This window comes from Trachurus japonicus, chromosome 4 (genome assembly GCF_045865225.1).
Source record: "Trachurus japonicus isolate A0001 chromosome 4, Traja_1.0".
NCBI lineage: Eukaryota > Metazoa > Chordata > Actinopteri > Carangiformes > Carangidae > Trachurus > Trachurus japonicus.
Genome location: NC_140910.1, coordinates 21,416,864 through 21,437,286, shown reverse-complemented (window position 1 = coordinate 21,437,286; position 20,423 = coordinate 21,416,864). Strand labels below are relative to the sequence as shown.

The window sequence follows — 20,423 nt, the reverse complement described above, 5'->3', positions numbered from 1 at the left end:
AACAAAAAAACAAAAAACATTATCAAATACTAAAAACCTAAAACAACAACAACAACAAAAATAGGTAAAGATTTAAGTGCAAATTTAAGGGCAACATAGCACTGCAACATAGCACTGCAACACAATAAATGGAGAAAAAAAACAAAGTATTTTATGTAAATGTATTTTTGGCTAAAAAATATAGGCTATTTAATCTTTGGATAATAATAACAATGGCTTGGATTTATATAGCGCTTTTCATGACACCCATAGCACTTTACAGAAACCATTATTCATTCATACTGTACCACATTCACACCGGTGGTGGTAAGCTACGTGTGTAGCCACAGCTGCCCTGGGGCAGACTGATGCAACCACACAGTACAATATAAACACTTCACAGTGACAAGTGCAATGTGCGTTGTCCTTCCTGAATTAACCAGCATTTTACTTTTGCAATAATTCTGGTGTGACAAAGAGTTCTATTTAAAATGTCAGTAGAAATGTGAGCCTTGGGTATTGGTGCTTGTCTGCTTATTGTGTATGAATATGTTTTATAAATTAGATTTTGATCCTCAAAAACATTTGTATTTAAAGAACTGGGTAACTTCTATTGACAGTAAATGTTTTGTGCTATAGCTACCTGCATATCAGTAATTTCCTGTTTGACAGGGCATTGGCTACAGTATTTCTGTCAAACAGAAGTTTATGATGAGTATTCCCTGAGCTTGGTTGAGGATCTGTCTGTGCACACCGGAGAAAGGGCACTAAATAGATTACCTGAGAATTTAGTTGCCAAAGCTTAGGCTAATTTCTTTTGATGACAAATCCATGGAATGTGCTTAAAACTGGATGTTGTGTCATTTCACATTGAATCGTTCCAACAAGGCTCCTTTCAGCATCTTTCTGTGTCTTGCATGATTGTTTCAATTTGGTTGACCAGGCTGGAGAAGCACGGCCGCTCGTCAAAGTTGAACGCCCAGCACTGCTTCATCAAACTGTACACCTGGTGTTACAACAAAATAGAACATAAAACACAATATTTGATAAGAGCTGCAGGTTCAAATGAGAAGTTTATCATTTTTGATATGATTATGAGAAAAAAAGATCAAAGTATGGAAAATAAACTACAAGAGATTATTTAGGGATTTCACATGGTTCTTATTATTAAATTATCGAACCATCAAAGCATGTTTGTTATGGATATGTCTATTTAGAGAATAGATAAACACATTTAATTCAGTTATATAGATTAGTCACTCTGCCTCTGTCTCCTGCCACATGTTCCCATGCTGCACCTCTTCTCCTGTTCCCCGTTCCCAATCACTGGAGCCTACCTGCACACTAGACTCTAATTTCTGCTTATTTTCTCACCTGTATTTATACTGGTCCAGTTAGTTGTCAGCTAGAGTCACATATGCTGTATGGCTGCCTCCATCATTGATCAGTATCTTGCTACATGCTACCTGATTCTCTGTAAGCCTGGTCCCCAGCATTTGTCATTTTAAAGTAACCTGCTCCTCCTACAGTGAGAGTTTTCTATAAAGGCTGCTGTATTCCAGCTGATAGATTGAGAGAGTGAACATACCTGTGGTGGGCAGCTTGCAGGAGGTGGCAACCTCCAGCTATTCTTAAGAATATTTGCAAGATGCATTGAAATGGATGGACCCTGCACGTGGTGTCCGATCTCCTGCATGCACAGCTACAACAGTGGCACAAATTTGGTAAGGAGTTAAAAATATGTTTTGATAAAACATATCTGAAATATGAAAAAAGAAGAAGTAATATAACAGTCCTCTTACTCTCTTTGGGTTGCAGTTCATGTTGCAGTATGAGAAGAGCTCATGAAGGACGACTCCAAAACTCCACACGTCTGATTTGTGAGAGAACTTGGACTCGTTGATGGACTCTGGTGCGTACCTGCAGCAGATGAGAAATATGTGGCCATTAAAGGTGGACAGCATCACCTCAGCTTCTTCTGTTATCACAGTAGAGTGGCTTTCTTGAGGATACTCTGATCCTCGATTATGTCTCTATTGAATAAATGCTGCTTAGCTGAGCACAACGACTGGAAACAGGCTTTCACAAAACCTCCCACAACTGGTGACAGATTTCTGCTTTTTCACTTTGGAGACAAACATAATAAAATCTACCAGAAGATGGGGCTCTCTCCAGGCTGTGTGACTCGGTAGTACTCCTTGTCGATAGGGATGATCTTGGTCAGACCAAAATCTGCAATTTTCACCAGTGACTCACTGGCCACCAGGATATTTCTAGCTGCCAGGTCTCGGTGCACATAACGCAGAGTCTGCAGGTACTCCATCCCCTGGGAAAGTGGCAGACAGGAGAACACAAAAGGAGGAATGTGAAAAAAAACTTTCCCTGTGAAAGTAAAATTCCTGTAAAATTGCCCTGGAAAAGATGATTCATGAAACTGTCAGAAATGTCTCACTTATTGGTTTGAATTGAAATGTTAGTCATCCATGAGAATTGGTTCAGATTCCTTTCAAAAGACACCCAAGTAGTTTTCAGTTGCTGTTCCTCTAAATGAACAATTATTAATCCTATACATACAGACATATTAGATGAACGATGGGCAACTAAACACTGTTTTGTTTTGAATCAGACCCAAAGTAGCTACACCCAACAGATCTGTACAGTTTTAAGAAAAGAATTTGGAGAACACTCAAACTCCTCATTTTCCACTCTTGTAATAAAAGGCGTGACGCTCATTTCTCTTGCTCTTACTTTACAGATCTGAGAAGCAAAGAGCAGCAGCCTCCTGGGGTTGACGTTGTGCCGGTTATTCTCCAAATAGCCAATGAGGCTGCCGAAGGGAAGGTACTCCATGACCAAGCTCATGGTGAGGCGACCTGTGAACAGGTAAACATTGTTAAAATATGTCTGCACATGGAAACATCAGACAACGCTGTTAAATTGCCTCTAGCTGAGACAGCTTCACATCAGGAAATGAGCTCACTCAACAGGTGAACCCTTACATAAACGTTACAGCTCAACCATACTGTCATAAAATACAAACCCTGTGAGCTCTCCGACACACGTACATTAAGACTCATAAAACCTTCATCATAAATCTAAACGTGATCCGAGTTAAACATTTAGTTAATCTGTTCAGTAAAAAGACTTTCCATCTCAATATAACTCCAAACACTAACCTGGCCTGACCTGAAACTGACAGATCATTCATTCGTTCATTTTCTAAACCACTTATCCTGCACTAGGGTCACAGGTAAGCTGCAGCCTCTCAGCTAACTTCGGGCGAGAGACAGATCGCCAGTCTATCGCAGAGCTACTGACAGATCATGTAAATCCTAATAAAAAAAATGTGATGAGTAGATTGCGTTAAATGAATTATGGGATTTTACAGCTGTATATTCTCAGCTTCGAGGGTGACTAAATGTATTCACACACCCAACCAGTGGACAGTTAAAACATGAGAAGCTTCAGTGTCACACAAAAAGCAACACTAATCAAAAACTGAGCTATGCTGAACAATCCCCATACTTGACACTAAATTAATTAAAGCAGATAACAGCGGCACGGCCGTTTCGGCTAATGCTGTGTTCAAGGCAGGCTTTTGAAACCGTAAGTTACAGCTTCAAGTCACAACTACGACTTGGTAGCGTTCCAGGTAACCAGTAGCTCGTGTTTTTACCGTCCTGTTGTCTGTGAAAGTTCCCTATAACGGCCACTCGTAACTTCCGACCCGTGAACTCGTACCAGATCGAACTGGTATGACTTCACAGGAAGGAAAAACACAAAGTACGAGTTTCCTTGAACGCACCACGAGTTAGCAGCCCCCGCCCTTGTCAGGCATCAATTGGTCCTCGTGCTACGTCACCACATTCACGCGCATCCCTTGGCTGCACACACAGCCCTTCATGCCGTTCTCTCCCCTCATTGGATAACACTTGTATCCCACAAGGAAATGCCGGAGAGACTCGTGTTTAGGCTGAAATACTTCATGTAAGTGATTGCTGACGGAAAATAGGACTATTTAGGACTTATATTAACAAAAACATTCCACTGATATCTGCTTTAAGAACCAGTATTTGACAGTGAGACCTACCCATGCTGTAGCAGACGCCTCTGTATTTGACGATGTAGTCGCAGTGCAGGACGCTGAGGGTGTTGACTTCTTTCTGGAAGTCGTCCTGGGTTGACTGCTTGTTGGGCTGCAGCTTCTTCACAGCGACCAGCTCGCCGGTGTTGTCACCCAGCGGGTCATAACGACAAAGTTCAACACTGCCAAAGTTTCCCTGGAAAAAGTTTAAGTCATTCCCTGATGAGCTACACCCAAACTGTAAAAATCAGACCTATCATCGTAGCCTGTGTGGCTGGTGAGGTCTTTAGAAGAGTAGAGCTTTTATGCCAAGGCATGTTATCTTAAAATACTAACTTTTACATTGTAGGAAGCATATGGTATATGGGGCTAGGTTCTCACACTTACTTTTCCCAGTGGCGTGATGTAGCGAAGGTGTCGCTCCTCAAACAGTGTCTGGTCGTGTTGCGGGCTGAGGGCTCTCCACACAGGGCTCTGTGTGACAGGCTCAGTGGCGTGCAGTATCACATAGTCTGTAAATGACAAAGAAGGAAAAACGTATCTACCTAATAAAAAGGGACAAAAACACTCCCAATTATATTTAAGTCGTGCAAATGGATGGGTTTTAGATTTTAAAAGACACCATGCCATTTTCAGCAATGAAGGCATGAAAGGTTCAAAGGTTTCATAGGTTATGCCTGACTCCAGCAAAACTGATGGTTGGTACACATCAAAATGTATTTTTACCTGAAGTTATCAGACTGTTAAGCTGACGGATGATACTGCGACAGGAAGGCCTGAAGGCCGCCTGGTAGTCCATGCACTGACTGATCAGATCGGCCAGCTCAGTCCACTGGGAAGAAGGCAGCTGCTGGAACCGCTCATAAAACCCACGTTTCTGTTGGAAACACGTCAGAAACACACATAACCCACTGTAACAAAACTTTATGCTGCTTCAATTATTTACTATCAGTTATCTCTTTTGCCAAAAGAACACATGACTCAGGGTTGTTTGGAAGACTGGACCTGCTCTGAGAGCGGAACAGGATCCAAAACTAATGGGGAAACATGATGACCGTCACCTGTTCATAAAGGCTAATATTCCCGAATTTATCATCTGGGAGTTCCCTTCAAACAGATATTATTAAGAGGTGAAGTCATATAATTAACAACTTATCCAGGATGTTAATGGGAACAGATGCCTTTTGTTATATACAACCTCCAGTGTTGTTTATCATGTCATGTACAAAGCAGTAGGTAACAGGTAATAGTACATAGTGAAATAGACAGGAAAGGGGGAGGCAGAGAGAGGGGGAACGACATGCAGGAAAGGTCCGCCCGACGCCGCGGGATTCAAACCGGGGACGCCTGCGTTGAGGACTGTAGCCTCGGCCGCTTTAACCACTGCGCCACGCACCGCCCCGACTTCACAAGTAAGTGATGAATGCCTGAACGTAACAACTGCTGGACACACAGTGAATTACAGGAAACTGGGAAGTCATATTTTTCATCTCTCCAACACTGGCCTCTTTCCAGACTTGTGGGGTTTGATATGAAAATGTATGCAATCACCTGTCGTAAAGTAAGATACAGTGATTTATGACAGATAGCCATCCAGTATTTTTGATGTGCTATGTCAATTATACATATCTTTATATTTAAGCTATTCTTTTGATTGGATTTGGACATGGCTTTTATTCTTCTGAGTCAGTCTCTTTAGGTGAAGTCTAGGTCGACCCCACTTACATAAAGAATTTTTTTCTCTCTTTGATTATGACTGTTTTATCTCTAACAAATAACCTGCAGACATGTTTGCATGCTACTCTGCCACATCAGCATTCAGTGTTCAGTTTGGCTGACTTAACAGGAGAGTGAGCAGGAGCACCTGTTGCAGGTCCCAGCCTCGCAGTGGAGCTTCCCCGTTGTTGAAGATTTCCCACACAGTGGTGCCAAAGCTCCACTTATCACACTCCAGAGTCAGGTTGTCTGGGACTTCCAGCACTTCAGGGGCCACCCAGGGGATTCTGTCCAGGATAACTAAGTGAACACACACAGAAGTCCATATCAGTGCATTAAAGCAAGTAAGATTCACTGTGTAGTTATGTTAATTAAGACACATTTGTGCTTAGTTGTAAAGTCTTCAAGTCATATCTAAACATTATACTGTGTATTGATTGATCACTAAACATTCTGCACCATAAGTTCTGTTTATTTCGGTAGGGATATTTCAAGGTGTCACAATGGCATCTGTTTGGTTTACTTCGTCAATTTAATTTTAGTGGACTGGATGTATTTAAATAGATCTGGGAGATTAGAAAACTTGTTGCCTTACCATCTTTGTCCAGCATGGCCACACTGATGCCCGGGTCGCTCAGCTTAATGAAGGGAGAGGTGCCCTGCGACGGGTCCCCTTCTCTGGCCAGCAACAGATTTTTGGCACAGATATTTCCATGAACGATGTTTTTCTCTTCCTGCAAAGACACTTTCATGTTACTGTTGTTGACTCATCGATGATGTCATTCAGTACTTGTGAGTGCCAACCTAGAACACCGCCAGCACAGTAATATTTGTCTTTTACCTCATTTACTGTAAAGGATTTCTACAATTCAACAACCTTTTTCATTTTTACTTTTTGCAGGAGTGATGTGACTTCAAACAGAAACTTGAATTTCATTGACATACAGTATGTAAAGTGAGTAGAAATGATCTAGTCAGTCCTGCTGTTGATTACATCACACTCATTACTTTTGTGGTGTCGGCTGGTGTCTGCCTTACCAGAAAGTTGAGGGCAGATGCGAGCTGTTTAGCCACATCAAGTTTCCAGCTCACTGACACAGATCTCCCTCTCTTCAAGTAAAGGTCGAGGGCCCCGTACTTGACAAACTCCTGCACCATGATGTCTGCAAGGCACAGCAAGGTTTGTTTCAACAGCTGTACTTCAAAACCAAACACGACATCAGAAAAGCTGCCCCACACTACAGGGACTGAGCTGCAGTCACATGAGGATATTGTGGTATTATGATAGAGGATGAATCCATGTATTCATCTATTCATTGATTGTATTTTTCCTTCAGAGAATGTATATGCAATACATACAGATTTTCATCTCTATGAGTACCTTAATTTCAAGAAAAAATATATAGTATGCACATTCACAGCAGCTTTATCAGTGTTGCAGAGCAAACAATCAGTAAAAAAAGTCATAGTTTGAACTTACTTTTCACTCCTTGTACACTAATACCATAAACAAGGAGGAGGTGTTTGTGTGAAATCTGACTCATCAGGCTGGCAGCTTCAAAGAATGACTGGGAGAAAGAAAGGGCAAGGAAACAACATGTTAAATGTGTTTTGAAACTGCGAATAACCAAGAAAACTATTGATACTTTGTGTATTTTCATTGAGGGAAACAGACCTCCCAACAGTTCTTATGAGCGACATCGAGCTCTTTCAGGAGAACTTCAGTCACATGTTTCTCCCCGTCACGAATGTCTGCCTTATAGCCTTTAAAAATTCGTGTGAAGGATCCCTGTCCGAGGCTTTCCTCCTTAGAGGAAAAATACATCCAGAAACCATAATTAAGTTTCCTCCATAATAAAGGAAAAACTACCTTAATTGGACTACCTTTGATTTATATAATAGTAAGAACAGTTGGAAGAACATCTACATACCAATTTCAGGTCAGTATATTTGATCATATGGAACTGGATGTGACTGAATTTGGTCCTCTCAGGTGTTGGGGACTCGTGAGTTTCAACGGAGTTGCTGTTGCGCACGATGATGAGATTTGTGAGCTCTGTCGGGACAGCAAAACAACATGGCTATTGTAACATCTTCAGATGCATATCTCAAGTGACAGTAAGTACATGTATGTTTTCTGTTCTTGTGAGTCCTGTGTGTTTTAAATGCCATTCTGAATAATAATACATTGGTTTGTCAAAAACATCTTAATGTTTGAAGACAGTATTCATTCTCCCTTTTTACATACTGAATACGAAAAATGTGAGAACACAATTGATAACATCATGATGTACGGTATTCACTTGGGAAACAAACCTTTGGGTCGGGGTGGACAGCAGCGACCCAACATGACAGGTACTTCAGCCAGCAGCAGTTTGGTGTGTTGGTAATAGCTGGTGAGCTTTCTCAAGCTGGGAAATGATTTCTGGACACCAGGAAGACTGTAGTGCTCATTTTTAATAATGAGGCAGTCTTTATAATCTAGTCCAAGAGGGGTCTGCGGAAATATGAATGATGCAAGACATAAGAAAGGGATAATATTGTGACTTTTGCAAACTTTTGAAGCCCCAAATTGTCCAGACCCCTTAAATTTTTCCCATAATTTGTTGCGGCCTTATCAAAATATAAACACAAAATAAAAATGGACCAGAATAAAATATAACATATAACTTAGGGGGGCAAAATCTCATATAAAATATGGAAAAGTAATCCATTCATTCCAATGTGAAAACTAGATTCTGAAACAGGCACATCGTCTGCAAAGACATACATTTCTAGACAAAGGCCTGAGATTTTACGTGGAAGCTCTTTAGATACAGGTAAACAACTCTGTTAAAAAATATACAATAATACAAAAACACACTAACTAACAAGAAAACAAACAAACAAACATCAGTCTTTATGTCTACATGTCTATGGTCTACCACAACTTTTACCTGAACACACACGGTGAGGAAGAAATTGTCATAGTTCTTTGGACTCTGCCGGACAAGGAATGTACCACCTTTAAATCCTGATTTTTTCAATTTGTGGACAGCAAACTCAGATCTGATTAGACAAGATATGAAAAAAAAAAAAAATCTAAAAACAGATGCATGCAAACATTTTCTCCTGATTCATCATTTACCTAAAAAAAAAAAGGGCTTACGTGATCGGGCCATGGCAATGGTTTTTTATACGCTCCAGAATACTTGGAGGTGCGATGTCCTGGCAGAAGTAGTGGCTAGAGTCTGTGGTCAGTCTGAAGTAGCCATCAACAAGTGACACAAATGAAAGCGCATCTTTGAGATCCTGGAACTTGGCTTCCTGAGGAGGAAATCAGGTTAAAATAGCCGTGCATGTTTTTACATCAATACAGTCCGTAAAATTCAAACAAAATTCAGAATTGTTAATTAGATAAGAGAATGACAGTTGTGGAAATTTTAAATGTCCTTTACCAAACATCTGTCATCTTTGCGGGTTATTGTAACCATCCTGCCATCTTGGGGAACTTGCTCATGACACACTCTCTTAATACTGATGTCGATGATTTCTTGGAAATCACAGAAAGTCTGCCACTCCTAGAAAAAAAGACAGGCTGATTGCTTGGAACACCTTCTAATTTGGAAATGGGGAATATGACCTCTGGGGCATTACAGATTATATTCTGCATACCAACATCTAAAGTCGAGATAAAGTATCACGGTTTAATAAGTGACCCCAATGCAGACTACCTTTTGGTTAAAAAAAAGGGGTTGTTAGAGGGGGTTACAATAGGTACCAAGAAAAACACATGCAATTATTTTAGGACCATCAAAGTGTCAAAAATCTAACTATTACTAAAAACTAACTTTATTTTTTTCCCTACCATTGAGCTGTCATCTTGGTCGCTCCCACTGGTTTGGATTCCAGTTTCCCCTGTTACCCTTATGAGACTGATAGATGACTTTGAATGGGAGGCCAATGGATCCACTTTGAAAGTTTCACTTCCCACAGAAGGCACAATGTCAGCCAGTTCAGTCAGGTATTTGAGTTTCAAGCTGCACTCATCCACAGAGGAGTCTCCAAGCTTCTGTAAGAAACGCTTCAGGGTATTTCGGATTCGATACCGATCCAAGCGGTTACGTCTCTGGATGTCGTGGCGATGTGACTTAGGTAGGCACGATTTGTAGCTGAAGGGAAAATCAAAAACATTAACATCTTGTATAGTGAATCTAAAATCCCACAGTGAAGCCAAACAACGTAAGTGGCTCATATGACAGCTAAAAATATAGATACCTGACAGTCCTGCAGAGCTCTCTGACACTTTGATGGCGCTCTTTAGCCATTCTCCACAAGTCCAGTACTGCAAGGCCAAGGCATTCGTCTTGAGTGCTCAGAGGTGGAGAGACTCCTGCCTCACTCGAAATGAAGTCACTGCGCAACTGAGAGACCAAAGAAATTAATTACAGACACAGCCTTTAACCTATGGATAATGCACACAGTTATTTCTGTCAGTATCTTTATTTTTTGCACTTTATATTTTACCTGAGCAAAGAGGTAATCAATGACACTGCAGTCAAGCACTGGACTGATTCTGTCTCTGGTCAGACTGTAGCGGTATGATGTTCTGGGCCCTTGTCCTAACCAATTTGCAATGAAAATCCTGCATACCAAGACAAAATATGTTATTTATAATTGCACGGAGCTATGTGAATATAAGAATCCATAGTTTAGATATTTTGGGAACATAAATTTAATGTTGAAGTAGATTTGTAAGATTAAAAAAATGCAAGAAGCAAGTATTTTTGGGGATTAAGATGTTAACTTAGAGGAGATGCTCTCTGAAGAGATGAGCCTTCAAGAGAAGTAAATGAGTGAATGAATGTGCATTTTCACTACCTGACTCTAAAGTGAACTTGCAAGTTTTCATCCGTGTTGAACATGTGTGACGGAGGATACCAAAATGAGAAATCAGGGGATGCCAGGCCAAAAAGGCTTAGGTACACCGGTAAGATACCTAGAATAAAACATCAAAAAAAATCACATAGCATAGCTGACATACTGAATATCATAGAGTTTATATCACACACCAACTTGGCCCTTCGAAGGGTTTACTAAGATGCATGATTTGCCACTGCAATCGTACCACATTCTTTCCCTGCTTGGATGCAGACATTTTCGGCAGAGATTTGGCCAGATGAAATGTGTATTGTTGTTTTCTCCTTCGTGGTGGGGAGGAAGTAGAGGTGTAGCTGTAAACTGGGACCAGTGCTTGAACTGGACCTCTGGCTGCCTCCCCGGTCTCTCATTACCAGAGGGGCCGACTCTTCCTCACTGAGATCCATGGGTGCTCCTGAGGATGAAATCAACAGATCCAAGAGCGGGGAAATGATTCAGTGATTCTGATACTGGTAGTAATCTCAAATAATTTTAACAATAATAATAATGGCTTTGATTTAAAAAGAGCTATTCATGGCACCCAAAGCGCTTTAGAGAAACCATTGTTCATTCATACCACATTTACCCCGGTGGTAAACTATGTCTGCCCTTGGCCAGACTGACAGACGTGTGGCTGCCAATGTGCGTCAAACGACCCCTTCAACCACCACAAAACATCCATACACACATTCACATGCATTCACACAAGGCAAGGTGGGCAAGGTGTCTTGCCCAAGGACAACAACAGTCAGTACGTTTACATGCAGAGCTTAATCGAGCTATGCTCAAAATTCGATTTTGGCGTCAAGTCGGACTTCTGTCCTTGTCTCAATATACATGCAACTGAAAAAAACGAATAACTGACGGGGTCCGCCCCCTCATGCGGCATCACCCGTTGTTTCAGCGGGTTAATACGCCCCCTGTCCTGTTGACTTTTCTGTCACCTCGTAAAAAACTGAATATAAACAACTTATAAGCTTAATAATAAATTCTCAACTGCAGTTCCCGACCAGACGCGCCTGTCTGGACCAGATTCGCGCTGAGAATAGGATACGGGCTTCCTTTCTCTCTCTCTCTCTCTCTCTTTTTTTTTTTTTAATAAAACACTCTTGCTGGTCGCGCTGTGTGAAATGCTTTGAATCGGCGCTGATGTTGGGTTTTTTTCTTTACTTTGCCGGGTTCGGGTGGCTTCTCTGCTCCACTTTGTGCCATCTCTACGGTTGTGGAGCATGCGCACATGCATTGTCCAGTTATACTCTGACTAAGGTGTATACATGACGGAGAAAATCGAATTCCAATCGCATTATCTGGGTGTCTTAATCGGAGTTCTCAACTCCGATTTCAGTCGGACTAAGGTGTTTACATGCACTTCAATTGTCCAGTTATAGTCGGATTAAGGCAATAATTCGGTTTTTTCAAGTGTCATGTAAACGTACTGAGTGACTGAGATGGAGTGGGATTTGAACTCCTAACCCCATATTCTAAATATCAACTTTTGATCCACTGGACTTTAGCAATACTTAATTTGATCATGGTTCTCCACAATCATGAATGTGAGATTATTCAATGATAGCTTGGCAAAATAGTAAAAAAAAAAAATAAGGAAGAAGTAGAAGTAGAGGACTTCTGTGTGAGGTGTGACTATTTTGAGTGAATTTAAACAAAGTATGATGCCATTTACAGGGAGTTACAAACTGAAGGTCAATTTGCTCTGCTCTGAACAAAATGAACTGTGGTAAATGGGAGCAGAGAGCTTCCTGGCTGCATTTAAAAAATATTTAAAATTATTCGAAGTCTACATTTTGAGCCAGAGGAGATATTCTAAGATATGACTTTTGAATATCTAATAAATACATATCTATATTACAAATTCATATAGTTTCTCTTGAATGACCTTCCCACAGACATGGTAGTGTTACTTGTTTAGATATAAGAAAGTGACGATCTCCACCCAGACTTGATGAGAAACAACAAGAACACAGACGAGGCTCAGCAGCACAACTGTATCACAGAATTGAAATACAAGCATTAAATTCGGTAAATGTACTACCTTCCACCTTTGCCAAATGGACACATTAATTTGATATTATTCAGAGGGGCATTAGCATAATGAAATGGTGAATTCAGTTCAATTTGTGGGGATTCCCGTTGTATCGCACAGGGCTACTCACCATATCGTGCTGTGGCTACACTTAACAAGGAACAGTACATAAAACATGAGCTACTATGTAATAACATACAACAGTTTCATTTAAAAACTACAGTTTTTAAATACTTTAAAACTTTAAAATACTTTGTGTACTTTGATTACAAAAAGGATCCATTTACTTCACTTAGAAAAGGATCAAAATCATACTGATAGCTATAACTACAAAACATCGCAACATATCAACATAAAATAACATCCAGTCCATCAAAGCTGGCAGATGGTGATTAAGGAAGAGAAGAAGCAATAACATTGAGCAACATGTCGTCCACATTGTATTGTACAAGGTCTTGTGGGTTGATTTAAAAATGAAACTAACATTTCGTCACACATTATATGTTGAAAGCAGCTTTACAATTACAGATTTTACAACTAAAGATCAAGAAAATGTGTAATTGAGGGCATCCGTACTGTTACCTGTACATTTACACAGCAGAAGTCCGTAATTTTATCATTTGCTCCCCGTAAACCAGGCTTTTATTCTTTGACTTCTGGGTATACGCTCTGTATGTGTGAGTGAGTGAGTGCGTGTTGACAGGAAGTTCCAATTTCCTGATTTAGAGACGCGATGCTACAAAAACCTCCAGCAAGTGGTTTCAGCCCACAGACTGGATGCACAGTTACAATACAAACACAGTGAAAACAGAAATGTTTAACAACTGTTACCATCTCTGTCATCCAATAGTCAGTGGCTTATATTGTGCTGATTCACAAGATTCACTTCCTATTACAAGAAGAGTTTCATTACATAATGTTAAACACCATGCAGAAAATATTACTGGACCTATTGCACAATTAAATGGAAATGTGGCATTAAAAAAAAACACCCAACAAATAAGTTATTATGTTTCTTTATTACTTTACATGTGCATTTCCCATCCTATTCTCTTAATTTAGATTAGCTAAACTCCACCCAAAGAAACGGACGCTACACATTTTTATTTTGGTATATTTATTATGGTTCACTTATCATCTAAAGAACGCATTCATTTTTGGTGTTGATCTGCTTAAAGGGGAAGGTCCAGCTGTTTTTGTTGTTGTTTTTTTTTTTTATCTCTTTCATCAAAGTTGGGAGATGTGGATTTTTTGTTGTACATTATTTGCCCATGTGCTCTGGTGTATGACATTGTAATTGTAATGTATTTTTCAGCAGAATCAGCCATGGTGATGAAAATATGAGTTTGCAAGAAAGATGAGTGTTGTTGAGTAACTACGTCATTTGCTTGTGCAAGGGAATAATGAGTTGAACAGCTGGTTTACTTCTCTCAACTGCTGTTGGCTTGATACTGTAGCCAGCAGGGATTTGGTTTTGTGGATTATCAGCTTTGTGGGGTACTCCTTAACCTGCTGAAAGCAAACATTTTTCATCCTAGTTGAGTAGACTGCTGCCGTTTTACCTGGAAATACAGACAGGTGTTTACGTCAGGTTTGACATTAGGGACCTGCAGGTCTCAGGTAGAGATGGGATTTTGGCTCTTTGAGGGGAGCCGGATCTTGGTGAGCCGTTCCTTTCAAAGAGCCGTTCAAAAAACTGGCTCATTTGACTGATTTTTATAGTTTTTAAGTTAATCACTGGAAGGTATGATGGGGTGAGACTTGGAACAAAATAATATAAAATTAGATATCCCACCAATATCTTATTTTAAATTATTTCAAAAATATTGATAATAACCTCATTTGATATCTATGGACTAGATTTTAAAGTCTGAAATGGATTCATTGTAAATATTTTTTAAAAAGAAAAAAAAGAACGGTTCCCAGCTGCGACTCGGTTCCCATCGTTCATGTTAACGAGCCGTTCAATAGAATCGGTTCGTTCGTGAACGTCACAACACTAGTCTCAGGTGATCAGACTTTAACAGTATCAATCAGTAGTTTATCCACCAGTAGCAGGCCAGTTAAAGATCAGCCTACAACTCCAGTCTCAAGAAAACCCTCACATTTGTTTTTTATTATGAGCAGAGTACTATCTAAGTCATTACCTCTTTAGATATGAACTACTAGTGGTCTCTGGCGCAACTTCACCAACCCACAAGGTGCATGGAGAGTGGAAACACAGTGTAAAATGTTCAAAGGAGCTCCAGCAGCACTTGTGATATGAAAAACCAACTTTATTTGACCAACGCGTTATGTTCAAAGGAGCTCCATAGCAACACTTGTGATATGAAAAAACAACTTTATTTGACAAGGCCACAAGCCGAAACGCGTTGGTCAAATAAAGTTGGTTTTTCACATCACAAGTGTTGGTCAAATAAAATTGGTTTTTCATATCACAAGTGTTGGTCAAATAAAGTTGGTTTCGGCTTGTGACCTTCATGGCCACAAGCCGAAATGCGTTATAATAAATAAATATAATAAAGTTGGTTTTTCATATCACTAGTGTTGCTGGAGCTCCTTTGAACATAATCAAGATATGACAGATCCAACGTAAAGAATTAACCAAATATAATCTTGCTTCTCAGTGACGTTATTACCATATAATGCAGTTATTTCTGCCTCCAGAGTCTAGATGACCACAATTGACCACAATCCCATCATCTCTGTGATCCTGCTCAACACCTGCGACTACAATTATTAGTCTTCATCATCTTCTTCTTCTTGTCATTATTATTATCTTACATCTAACTTGAACTTGCACTGTGTTCCCTCCACCTTCCCTCTCTCTTTCCGTCAGTATTACAAATTGAGGCACATGGCTTCACACCCTCCAGATTTCTGCCTCTTGTCCTTGATGTTTGTCCTTGCCAGCATTGCCAAGTGTTTGCTCATGGCAGGAAATGCTGCCCCTGTTGCCCCCTTGACTAAGGACAAAACTTGGGATGAACCCATTCAATTTTGAGGCATGTTCAGATTATTTACAATAAATAACAAAACTGGCCTTGGTGGAGGTCTGCACTGTCTGTGTGCCCTTCTAGTTTCTTTATGTCATCATCATCTATGAGTCACGTTCAGTGAAGGTCGATCTATAATAAAAGCAAATGTGTTTCTCTGCAGAAATCAACTCATCTCACATTACAGGAAAAGAGAACCAGCTGACAGCTGTGGTTTCCCTGTTCAGCAGCAAGTTTCTTTTTTTTTTCTTTAATCAGTTTCCTCTTAGCTGTAAGGAAAAAAAACACTTGGTTTGAACTGCATAATGTGTCATTTTGTGTTTCTGTACTTGCTAATTCACTGTTGTAATCCCTTTTTACATTTTTTGTTGCACTCTATTACTATTATATATTTTTTTGCCTTCCAAGTGGCACTATACTACATGTGAGACAATTACCAAAAACTTGGATATCTGTGCTCGATTTCATGGCAATGCTATGAAAAAGTATTTGCCCCCTTCCTGATTTCTTACTTTTCAAATTTTAATACCAGACAAAGGTAACCCAAGTAAATATAAAATGCAGTTCAGTTTCATTTATTAAGGGAAAAAAGCTATCCAAACTTACCTGGCCCTATGCGAAAAAGTAATTGCCCCGAAAGCACTGAATCAATTTTCATTGTTACGCGGATGATACTCTCCTTGTTGTCAAGGAGCAAGGTCATTGTGTTTGGACCTTAAAATTTCAGGTACACTTTCTCTAATCCGATCGCTACTCTGGATGGCATCACTGTGACCTCGAGTACAACTGCAAGGAACCATGAGTCATTTTTGACAAAGACCTTTCCTTCAGTTCCCATATAAAACATGTGACTAGGACTGCCTTCTTCCACCTGCACAGTATAGCTGAGATTAGGAATATCCTCTCCCAGAGTGATGCTGAGAAACTGGTGCATGCATTTATCACTTCTAGACTGGACTACTGTAACTCTCTCCTGTCAGGATGTCCCAAAAAGTCTCTAAAGATTCTCCAGCTGGTCCTGAACGCTGCAGCGAGGGTGTTGACAGGAGTTAGGAAGAGAGAACACATATCTCCCAATTTAGCTTCTCTCCATTGGCTTTGTGACTGACTGACAGAGTCATGCTGCTAGTTGGCTCAATATTGAGTCTTGTCTGTTTTGAACATTTTCTGTTTCACCTCCTGTGGATCAGTTTCACACTTACATTAGATTTTTTTCCCATCATGACCAGATGTTACTTAAACAGCGTGTGTTGCACAATGTTTTGTATTTTGCAACAGTGGTGTTTTACAGAGACCTCAAGCCCATTGCATGATAATTGGGATGGCTATGTTTGGTTTGTTGTGTGGGGGAAGTTAATCCTGGTAAACAATGAGAAAAATGGATTGTTAGGGATTTTTATTTGATCTTCAATCAGTTTAATTCTACACTATTTGTTTTTGTAGCCTGTTGGTTTTCACTTCAAAAATTATTTCATACACTTTTAGAACAGTCCTTTGGAGTCTATTGTGTATATTGTTTTCTTGCTAATGGAAGAACTTAATTACTTCCTCGACGTCCTCCTCCACGAGTGACATGGCGTCGCTCATTTCTTCTCCCTTGGAGTGTTTGTCTTCTTGTCGTAGTTTTTGTTTGTCTTTTTTCTTGCCCTTTGATTGCATTTTTACATCCAAGTTTAAATCAAGGTGTGGTTAATTTTGTAGGACTTATTATAAGCTAGCTGCAGAGCTCAAAAAGTAATAACCAGAAGTCTCGCTTTGGATCACTCATAGATACACTTATGTCGACAACCCCATTTTAAGCACTAAAAGCCAATACCTCTGTGGTGGAAAATTTGCTGACATTGGTATTCTCCTTGTAATAAGTAGCAACGTAGTCTTTGAAGTAGTAAAATCTTGTAGCAATCCTGTTAACTCCATCAGTGGAGACATTTGTGTACTGACCACAATAAACCTGGGGGCAGAGGAAGGACACTAGGATGACCCATGTACAACCTTGTTACTAACTGATCTAGGTTGTAAATTCCTATAGGTACAACAACAACTGAGGTGCCATTCGTTGAGTAACACATCTGTTGACTTGGTTTGTTGTCTGGGAAAGCTAGAAGTGCTTGTAGTAATGAAGTAACCAGAGTCTTAAAGTGGGGTATAAGAAGGGACTGCAATCTCTGTTCTGGGGGCACTACTCTGAACTGCTACCTGCCATGTAGTTCTGTGTTCTGTCCCCTTCTATATGGAAAATGGAGAATAAACTTGGGTATGCTACCTCTCCAGTCTTGTTCTTTGACTCTCCACCGGCAGAACCAAAATTTCCACAACACCTCTTCAAAGATTTAAAAATGACAAGTCTACAATATTTCAAGCTTCATCTCTTGAAATATACTAAATTGAATTGCACTTTATTTCAGTTTTATGATTACAGCCTGTGCTGCCTGTTAATATTATGTCTAAAGGGGCTGTGGAAATTGCGACAGCAATACTCGATCTTTGCCTTTTATGGGTTGTATGTCACGCTACTTCAGTACAGACATAATAATCGTGGTAGTAGTCTAGACCAATATTCACTGTGTACTTAATTTGTTATTGTAAGGTTATTCAGTACTGGGTTGGGAAAAAAAGGGTCTTAGACACTGAACTGTCTGTTACCTAGTTGTGTTCAACCAGTCTGTTGTGAGAAGTTATTTTGTTGTGAGAAGTGCCAGCAAGAGCTTTGCTGGCAGGCAGTAAAAGTGTGTCAAGGGCACTAGTAGTGTTGAGATAAGATGGGCTTAATAAGACTAACCTGTTATAAATAGTATACCAGGAAACGTGCTGATTGTTAGGAAGATATGACATGGGTCGGGAACTGATACGGAACTGATAGCCGGGAATTATTTTCTCATTACCGTTTTCTTGTGATAACAACTTATTTAGTTGTCTCGATATAACAAAGACCGTTTTCTCGTGATGACAAATTAATTAATTTTGCCATCTCATTATAAAACAGACCGTTTTCTTGTGATAACGAAATAATCATAGAATGTGTTGGAACAGGGTTCACCGGTGGAATCACTTCTGCTTAGAGGGAGGTAGCAGTTGGTTAGCCATTGTATGTTGATAGCAGGAGGCTAATAAAGCATGTCTGTAGCAAGATAACTCAACTAATGGTGTCTGTTACAAAAACACTAAAAGCACACACATTTACAAATATAATAGAAGAGCTGTTTTCAGGGAAAAGAGAAGGCAACAACGCCACGTACAGCACTATGTTGGCTGTGCAACTGTTCCGTTAAAATAAGAAGAGCGTCAGGTGTGCCGCACAGGGCCAGGTAGAACTTCATATGAATGCAGAAAGCGACCCGGTGCCTCTCGGCCCGGTGACCAAGCTCAGATACTGGATCAGTGGTAGCCTACAGCGTGTCCTCCCGCTTAAAGCCGCAATGTACCGGAGCTCTGACCAAAAAAACAGAAAAACAACAACTTGCGGCGGAGCTGAAAACAGCAACGTTTTCCTCTACTAGCTGAACAGCTGACATGTCAGTGAGTGAGTCAGCTACTGAAACCATAACAAGGGCTAGAGATCTGACAAATCAATTTGTTAAACTCATTTGATTCCACGTTTGCAAATCAAAGGATTTTAAGGAAATGGAAATGTTGAATAAATGTTTTGTTTTTCTCCATTGTTGTTGAGAGTTCCTGTTTGTCTTTGCAATTCTCTATGTAGCTAGGCCTATATGTATTTTTCATAGAGGAACAATTGCAAGGTGAATTTATATATTTGTTTAGGTTACACACTAGAGGATGACATTTTTCTGGAATTGGGAGTCAATTTCACCTCTAATCACGTGATTGGGCAAGAGCGTGAGTAAAAATGAATGGGCGCAGAAGGGAGCGGGATCTATGATAGCAAAATCAATGGGATTGGACGGGACTGTCTGAAAACCATGATGCATTACATTTTATTTCAAAAATAAATCGATATCTGATTCTGAACATTTCTCCCAAGCCGTGCGCTTAAAATCACCGTCGCCATGTTGTAGTTTTCATTTAGCCTCACAACACTGCATTACAAGAGAAAAGAACTACACTGGAAATTAGTACTACATCCTGTAATGACCGTGAAAACTGCAACACGCATCCGCTGTAAAATTTTAACTGTGGGAAAGCTGAGCAGGATTGGGTGGGAGTAAAAACGGATGGGAGTGGGATTGTGTTAAAGTTTGGGATTGGGACAGGATGGGATTATTTTCTGTGGGATTGATTTTGAAACCCTCCCTCAGGATTGGGCAAAACTGGGATTTTTTCTAGAGTGGAAAGGAGCGTGAGTCAAAATCCACTCCCATGTCATCCTCTATTACACACCCCATCTTGTTTTGTAGAAGAATTTCTCACATCTATCCTCAATCCCACAAGTACAGCTGGGGTTGCCCACACGGAAAGAACCTATAGGTTTTAATATACCTATACCTTATTGTGTGTTATAGCAGGATCACCAGAAAATAAAGGTTTAGGCTTGATACGTTTGCTGATAACTTGATGTTTTATCACAAATTGGCAGTTCAATCAAAATTACATATTTTTTTAATTTATGAAAACTTGATTTGATTTATTTCTTTAAAATTTTAAAAGTTAAAAAAGTGGCGGGCCGCCATGAATAAATGAATGTGTGGGGAACACTGTGATTATTCCAGTTTAGACCTTCATCCAAAATGACACCCAGAAATGTGGTGTG

At 40.0% G+C, this 20,423-nt stretch overlaps 1 protein-coding gene across 1 annotated transcript; it reads right to left on the bottom strand.

Annotated features, from left to right (window-relative positions):
- Positions 1-315: 315 nt before the first annotated feature.
- jak3 (Janus kinase 3 (a protein tyrosine kinase, leukocyte)) lies at positions 316-13,482 on the bottom strand. Its single transcript, XM_085774660.1, has 24 exons — positions 13,302-13,482; positions 10,887-11,093; positions 10,640-10,757; positions 10,286-10,403; positions 10,037-10,182; positions 9,627-9,930; positions 9,217-9,339; positions 8,928-9,085; positions 8,716-8,827; positions 8,096-8,276; positions 7,711-7,835; positions 7,455-7,586; positions 7,260-7,347; positions 6,818-6,942; positions 6,375-6,513; positions 5,928-6,079; positions 4,790-4,940; positions 4,451-4,575; positions 4,070-4,259; positions 2,728-2,852; positions 2,133-2,305; positions 1,782-1,899; positions 1,568-1,681; positions 316-985 (listed from the first exon to the last, which is right to left on the bottom strand). The coding sequence occupies exons 2-24, from the start codon at positions 11,083-11,085 to the stop codon at positions 875-877; spliced, it is 3,327 nt and encodes a 1,108-aa protein (XP_085630786.1). The 5' UTR covers positions 11,086-11,093; positions 13,302-13,482; the 3' UTR covers positions 316-874.
- Positions 13,483-20,423: the final 6,941 nt, after the last annotated feature.